General features: G+C 51.7%; 1 protein-coding gene across 1 annotated transcript in view; it reads right to left on the reverse strand.

Annotated features, from left to right (window-relative positions):
* Positions 1-3,239: 3,239 nt before the first annotated feature.
* PIP5K1A (phosphatidylinositol-4-phosphate 5-kinase type 1 alpha) overlaps positions 3,240-7,749 on the reverse strand; it is a gene marked incomplete in the record, with an annotated part of 78,924 nt that continues 74,414 nt past the window's right edge. Inside the window, 8 exon segments of the mRNA XM_027768303.1 lie at positions 3,240-3,540; positions 4,609-4,676; positions 4,756-4,887; positions 5,077-5,120; positions 5,122-5,171; positions 5,528-5,743; positions 6,688-6,756; positions 6,984-7,070. Coding sequence (XP_027624104.1) covers positions 3,370-3,540; positions 4,609-4,676; positions 4,756-4,887; positions 5,077-5,120; positions 5,122-5,171; positions 5,528-5,743; positions 6,688-6,756; positions 6,984-7,070 — 837 coding nt within the window.

A 7,749-nucleotide genomic window follows, 5' to 3' on the forward strand; every position in this document is an offset into this window, starting at 1 on the left:
GGGCGGGCAGGTGGTGTGGTGGTTGGGGACACTGGACTCCCACATGGCCAACCACAGTTCAAGTCCTGGACCTAGTGGCATTTCTCTTTCACTCTCTCTGTCTGGTCAAATTAAAATAAATGAATAAATACAAATAATTATTAAAAAAAAATAAAGTTAATAATTGTTTAAAAATAAACTGTGCTCTGGTGTGCAGTAGTGTACTTCCCATCTACCTCAGAAATTATTCAAGATGTGTGTGTTCTGGGGTTGAGATCTAATGGAATTAGTAAGCTTTACTTTTTCTTCAACTATGAGTGGGAAGGGGTCTTCAGAACACTAATGGAAAATGCATGTTATGAAAAACACTATGGGCCAGCAGGTGGTGTGGTGAAGGTGCTGGATCCCACATGGTCGACTGCATGGTTCATGTCACATGTGTGTGTGCGTGCCCCAAATCCCAAGAAAATAGAGAAGGGATTGCAGCATCGCTCTCTCACCTGGGGAGGATTTGTCATTTTCTTTTCTTTTTTTAAAAATAATGATTTATTTTATTTTATTCATTTGTTTATTTTTTTTTAGTTTGACCAGAGAGAGACAGAGGGTGAGAGAGAGAGGAAGTGAAAAAGCAAGCCACCAGGTTCAGGACTCGAACCCTAGTCGGCCATGTGGGAGTGTCCAGCACCTTAACCACCACGCCACCTGCTGGTCCCAGGGATTTGTCATTTTCTTCCTGTCTCCCTTTCTAGTGAGCACACATGCCCAATGGCAAAAACTAAGAAAAAAAACTATGCATAGATTGCGAAATTTTCTTTGCACTCTCCAAAGTTTTTCAGAATTAAAATGGAGTTTTATTTATTTATTTTGAGAGGTTTTTGCTATAGAGCATGTGCGCTTGCCAAAGAGAGAGATAGAAAGTGAGAAATCACCCCCAAGGGGGATGGCCACGCCACAATCCCTTCTCCTCCGTTCTCCTCTCCGGATCCTGGGCACACATGCACAGGCGCCTAGCATGAGTTTAAGCCACCGGGTCCAGGACTTGAACCACGGTCGACTATGTGGGAGTCCAGCAACATAGCCATTACGCCAACTGCCAGTTCCAAAATGGAGTTGATGTCAACTCTGACTAAACTGGGCTGGGAAGGACATGGAGGCGTTTTCTCACCGCTCGCATGCCTTATAACAAGAACTGGTATTTAGAGAACTCTGCCAGAATCACAACCTTGCACAAAGACCACTGTAACCTGACACTGGGACTTCTGCAAAACATCTACCCAGTCCAACCTTGTTACTGGTCTTTGTAGCCAATAATAATTCTTCCAATTAGGACAATCCCCTCCTGCTTTTGGTTTTTGTCTTAAACCCTGTTTAAGGTTTGAGCGTGCTGGGTCTCCCTGAAGTATGCTCACCTGGCTGCAGTCACATCTATTTAATTTAGAATAACCTTTTTCAATATTTTACAGAGTCTGGGCCAGCAGGTAGTGTGGAGATTAAGGCGCCAGACTCCCACACAGTTGGACCTGGCAGCCTGAAAATCACACTGGGCATTTTGCATGTGCATGCCCCAAATCCTGAGAATGGAAAAGGGATTCTCACTTTCTTCTCTGTCCCTCTCTCTGACATACATGCACATGCACCCTATGGCAAAAACCTTTTAAAAAAATCCCAGAAGTCTTAAGTTTTTATAAAGCTATTTTCAACAAAGCTCAAAAACACACAAAAAACTTAGGCCAGTGGTACAATGGTAACAAAACTGAACCCACATGGGATGGTCCTAGGTTCACCACCCAGAGCCTCCTTGCACATTGCCCGTGATCGAAGCGACTGACGCTGGGGCTGGATGGCAGTGTAAAGGTCCAGCTGCTTGCACCTGTTTCTGTCTCTTTCATGGAAGAGATAAACTTCAGAAACAAATGAGAAGGTAGGCCAGCAGATGGTGTGGAGGTTAAGGCACTGGATCCCAGATGGCTGGCTGTGCGATTCAAGACCTGAATCCTGCAGCTTGGGTATCATGCTGGACGGTCTGTGTGTGGAGAAGGAATTGAGGCCCTGCGTCCTGAGGGGTGACTTTTCTTTCTGGCAAGCCTACACACCCTATGGCAAGAATGCAGACAAGCAAGCAAATAAAGAAGGCTGCCTTCCACAGATGAGGTCTTGGTCCTTGTAACATCTGGCCAGCAGGGGGTGCACTTCCCATAAGAATGTTTAAAAATAAGCATACATGAGAAAATTGATGTTGAGGAATGAAACAATAAATGCAAAATTCAAGACAACAGCAACATCTGAGGAGACAAGTGGGCTCCAGGAGGCACACAGAGGTGCCTAGGAAGGCACCAAAACAAAGCGAGGAGACTGGATGCTACATTCTACACCACGTGTGGCACTCATGAAGATGCACTGTGTCCATGGGTCCAGCAGTTGGCATAATGGCTGCGTTGCTGGACTCCCATGTAGTCGACTGCAGTTCAAGTCCCGGACCCGGTGACTTAAACTCACACCAGGGCACATGTGCGTGTGTGCCCAAGATCCCAGACGAGAATGGAGGAGAGACTGTGGTATGACCATCCCCCCAGTGCATGTGTCCTTATAGTCAAAACCTCTCAAAAAAAATTTAAAAAAAAAAAAAAAAAAGATGCACTGTGTCCTGTCCTGTGGCTTCACGGGTCCCCCCTGTGAAAGCCAGGCTGAGAGGCGCCTGATCCCTACTATCCTGGCTGGGGTCGACTTCTCAGGCTCTCTCCTACCATGGTCGACAGCCCCGTCTCTGCGCCCTCAGTCCCCCGCCCTCAGTCCCTCGGAGGTGCACCGTCAGCACACACTGCTCCTGCGATGGCTCACCCCGGCTCCGCCCCTCAGCGGATGAGCTCTTCGCCCCCTCAGAGGTTGCAAATGTTCCCTCTAAGAGCCTCCCCAAGAGGCTGCCCAAGCCAGCTGTGCCCTCACCACTCCCAAGAGCTCTGCTGGCCCTTCTCAGACCTGGAATCCCTCACAAAGGCAACCTCACAGTCCCAAGGGCCAGAAGGCCTTCTCTACACCTCGTGGCCCCAGTGCTAGCATGAAACAGGCTCTCAGCACAGCCTCTTACTGAGGTCCAACAGCCCTGGGCAGCCAGAACTTGGGAGGGACTGTCCTGGACGGACACAGAAGGGACAGGAGCGAGTGGGTCAGGATTTGAAGACCTGGGGACAAGACACCGAGAACTCAACAGGAAGGCGCTCCTTCAGCTATACACTCCTTCACTCACTCAAAGCTACCACTACTTGAAGCAAAAAGGAAAAAAAGTTGTGAAGCTTTATTCGGTTGTCCTGGTTACAGATAACGTACCTAACTCTATATCCCCCTGCCCCCACACAGTCCCCTGAGCAGGCTCAGCTACCCTTTCCCTCAGTGTCACTTCTTGTCCTCCTCCTTCTTGTCTTTCTTGCCATCCTTCGTGGCCTGGGAGGCCAAAGAGCCCATGGCATTTCGAATGGCTTCATTGTTGGGATCCACACCTGGAAGGTTCTCTAGGACACTCTGAAGGAACTCCGGGTCCTGCATCACGTCATAATCATCCTCCTCCTGCAAACAGGCAGCGTTAGCTCGGGGCAGGGTCGGGCTAGCAGGAGCAGCAGGTATGAGAGCCAGGAGCTTGCTGCTGCCTGAGACCCCTTCTCCTCTTGACTGGAGGGAAGGGGGCACCTCTGACAGAAGGAAGGACGAATTCAGCAATGCAGCACTGGGGGCTATGCCGTGGCCCCAGGAAAAGTGCAATGCCCTGAGAGGTTCACACATATGGAAGCTTCAGGGCTCTCAGAGTATGCCAGGCACAAGTGTGCCCAGGATCTGGGGCTGGCTGGGGATGGATCCTAGCATCAAGAGCCTGTTGGGGGTGCAACTCTCTCATGGGGGCCGCCGGGTGGCATAGTGATTAAGGCTTTGGGCAGCCAACAACAGTTTCAGCCCTGGACCCTGCGGCTTGAAAATCACACGAGGCACATTTACATGCGTGCCCAAAATCCCAAGAGAAGAATGGAAGAGAAGGGATTATGGCACGGCCATCCCCTCGTAAAGGGAGATTTCTCACTTTCCCTCTCTTTCTCTCTCCAGTGAGCATGCACACTCTATGGCAAAAAACTAAAAATAATAATAACAACAACACACAGTGCCTAGATATGGCATGAAGCTAAGCATTTATTACTAACCACACAGACAGACCTGAGAACGTGGTTAACTTCTCAGAGGGCAAGTACAAGCGCCATCAGTCAGGCTTCCTGCCGTCAGACCTATGCCTTTTTCCCCCAGACCCTCTCTGACCCTGCTGGGAAGATCATCTCCTAGACAACTGTTCAGACTGCTCCCACCAGCAAGAAACGAACATTTCAGAACACAAGGCCATTTCTCCCACCTTGACCACGTACCCTGTTGTCTGGGTGAGGTTTTCAAACAAGAACAAGAAAGGCATGTCTGCCGGGCACATGTGTGCCCAGGATCTGGGGCTGGCTGGGGATGGATCCTGGCATCAAGAGCTCCTCAAGGACTCATCTATGAAACTCTAAGGGAAGAACGGCCCCCGCCCTCCAGGGCTGGGGATCTCAGCACAGGGGACCCGAAGCCTGCTGGACACAGCTGGTCACTGGTGGCTCTCACCTTGGCTGGCTCAGATGTGTCCATGGCTGAGCTGGCATCAAGATCTGCTGATTCTGCCTGGCCGAACTCTGAGAAAAGAGATCCATCTGTTCAGTGCCAGCTGCCAGCCTGGCCTTGGCCTGAGCACTGCCACCCAGGCCAGCTCACCTGCTCCCTGCAGGGACATCTGCATGGCATAGGCAATCTGTTCCTCCTCAGTCATACTGCTCAGGTCAGGGAGCCCTGCGCGGCTGAACTCCTGCTGGCTGATAGTCATCTTCAGAAGGGCGTCGTCTGAGTCTGCAGAGGAAAGGAGGGCAAGGTGCGACTCGCGCTGTCCTCCACACGCCAGCTCTGGAGCTGCTCCCTCGGCCCAACCCTCCAAACAGCCACCCTGCCCAGCCTCCTCACTCCCTCTGCCACGTCCACCCCCAGCTTTCAATGCTCAGCGCCCTGCAGGCCTGGGACTTCAGATGCCACCTCATTCACCTTCAGCCCCAGCTGGAGCAATCCCGGCTTCGGCAGCAGAGGCAGGCGTCCTCCTCCTGTCGCTGCCGCTGCTCCTCCATGGAGACGCGAAGGGCCTGCGAAGGGCAGGGTCAGATCGGTGATCAGAGTCAGAGCAGGACGCCCTCCCTCCAGAGCTGGGAAATCAGCTATGGGCAGGGGAAAGGAGCCTAAGGGGCAGTTTCCAGTTTATCCTGTGGGAAAGCCACTGCAGGGTGAGAGATGATACAGAAATAAGGACTTGGAAGAAGCCTATGGTCTCACCAGGAGAAGTGAACGAGTCTGACATTGTGGGATGGAAGGAGGCCTTGGCGAATGAGTGAGGGTCATGGGAGTGCTCAGGACTGCCCAGCTCATGGCAGCTCTGTGATGTGTGTGAGTAGAGGAGACCAAGGAGGGACCCGGGCTTTCCCAGGGGCCAACATCTGCTCACCAGGGCCAGCTCAGGATCAGCACTGGGATCCACTCCAAATTCAAAATCACTAGCACCAAGACCCAGCATGGCACCGCCCTCGCCAGCCAGAATCGGAGAGCTGATGAGGGCATCGGCCAAGCTGGGCCCAGGAGGCACTGTCACCAGATGAGAACCAGTTCCATCTTTGCCGTTCAGTGTGTTTACAAAGGCTGTCAGCTTTTCCGTGTTCACCTCCTGCAGAGGAAGAACACAGGATGCCCTCAGGCCCTGCTCCCTACTCTCTGCCACTTGGTTCCCGCCTGTGGCTAGTCACCCACAGTGCCACGGTAACACTGCTGTTTAAAACCAAACCAAGACACTGCCCCCTGTTCTGGCCCAATGAAATGAGGGGCAGGGTGAACGCCGAGTGGGAGAAAGAATACACAGAAAAAAGCGGAGACGGGGCAGACAGGGCGTCGCTGATGGAGATCACCATGGCACTGAGCTGTTCCCAGGCTTATTCCTTTATAGGGAACTAGGAGAGGGAGCAGCGGAAGGTAAAGCCAGGTGTCTTCCCTTATCAACTGCAGCTATGGAGCACTCTGCGTCCCTTGGTCTAAATAAGCCCCATTGGCCTTCTCTGGCTGACAGTCTCCTTTCATCTCCGCCCACTACGCAGCATCGGCCCCAGTGAGAATCTGCGCTCTGATTTTCTTTTCTTTCTTTCTTTTTTTGAGAGGTTTTTGCTACAGGGCGTGTGCGCTCGCCAGACAGACAGAGAGAGACAGAGAGACAGAAAGCGAGGAATCACCCTCCAGGGGGGATGGTCATGCCACAATCCCTTCTCCTCCATTCTCCTCAGGATCTTGGGCACGCACGCACATGCGCTCAACTACATGGGAGTCCAGCGACATAGCCATTATGCTAACTGCTGGTCCCTTGCTCTGCTTTTCTTTAAAGGTCATCACTGGGGCCAGCAGGTGGCATGGTGGTTAAAGGTCAACCACAGTCCGAATCCCAGACCAGGCAGCTTGCTCTCTCGCTTTCCCTTTCTCTCTCTCTCCCTATCTGGTCAAATTAAAAAATAGTAACAAATGAACTAAATACTAATTCCTTAAAAATAAATAAATAAATAAAGGTCACCATTATCCAGCTCAGATCTGACTGCTCCCTACAGTCTCCAACCCGTCCCTACTCACCTCTTCCCCAAAGTTGATGATGTCAACATTTACTTTCTCCTTCTTAAGGCGTTTGGCCAGTTTCACCAGCTGAGAAGAAAGGGAGAAAAATGTAGAAATCGGTTCTACACTGGAGGGGGAAGGGCCCATCACAGAAACCATACAGAAAGCTGTTGACGCCCCAAGGCCCAACAAACACACTGAATCTTGCATATCTGCCTCGCCCCTTGAGTGATGAGCCCAAAGCCTCACCAGGCTGACAGCCCGCATTCCCAAACACAGCTGCCCACACCCACTCCTGCCCTGACTGGACTCACGTCCTTCTCGTTGTCCTCCACGGGGCTCCCCACGAACGCGATGATGCGCATCTTGTGGTTCTTGCCCTGCCGGTGCTTCAGAGCCAGCTTGTTGAGGAAGAGTTCTCAGAGTCAAACAGGAATGACCAGGCTCTTCCCTCCATCCCTTTCCCCTTTTCTTACAGTGCTCAAGAACCTCAAGTCTATCATCATTCTCACACAAGTGCATTTAAGTATGTGTGGGGGTGTCTTAGGGTCTCACTGCATCATGATCCTCCTGCCTCAGTCTCCCAAGTACCTGGAACCATCAGCTCAGCCACTGTCCCTGGCTTTTTAAAGGCTGGGCACTGAATCCAGGCCTCCCACGTGGCCGCAGCCTGCCTAGTGGCAGCAATCGGCACACACTATGTCAACTGGGCCTCACACGACGTTTGTGTTTTTTAGCAAATTTCCCGATCTGCGGGGTACATGAGCTTGCCAGAGAGAACAAGTGAGTTAAGAGCGAGAGAGAGAGAGAGGAAAGGTGAGAAAGCACCCCATGAGGTACAGTCATGCAGCAATCCCTTCTCCTTCTTTCTGCCTTTCAGAATTCTGGGCACACAGACGTGCTCAGTGCGTTTTCCAAGCCTCTGGGGCCAGAACTCAAACACCCACCATGCCACGGGCTGGCCCCTCCCTTCTGGAGTGCCTCTCTATGGATAAAGGGCAGGAGGGGGTCCTCCTTGGTCCTGGGGACTTTTCCCTTCACAGTTCCCACTGTTCCCGACACACAGACCACCACACTCTT

The sequence above is a fragment of the Tupaia chinensis genome, unplaced genomic scaffold (assembly GCF_000334495.1).
Source record: "Tupaia chinensis unplaced genomic scaffold, TupChi_1.0 Scaffold145814_1, whole genome shotgun sequence".
NCBI lineage: Eukaryota > Metazoa > Chordata > Mammalia > Scandentia > Tupaiidae > Tupaia > Tupaia belangeri.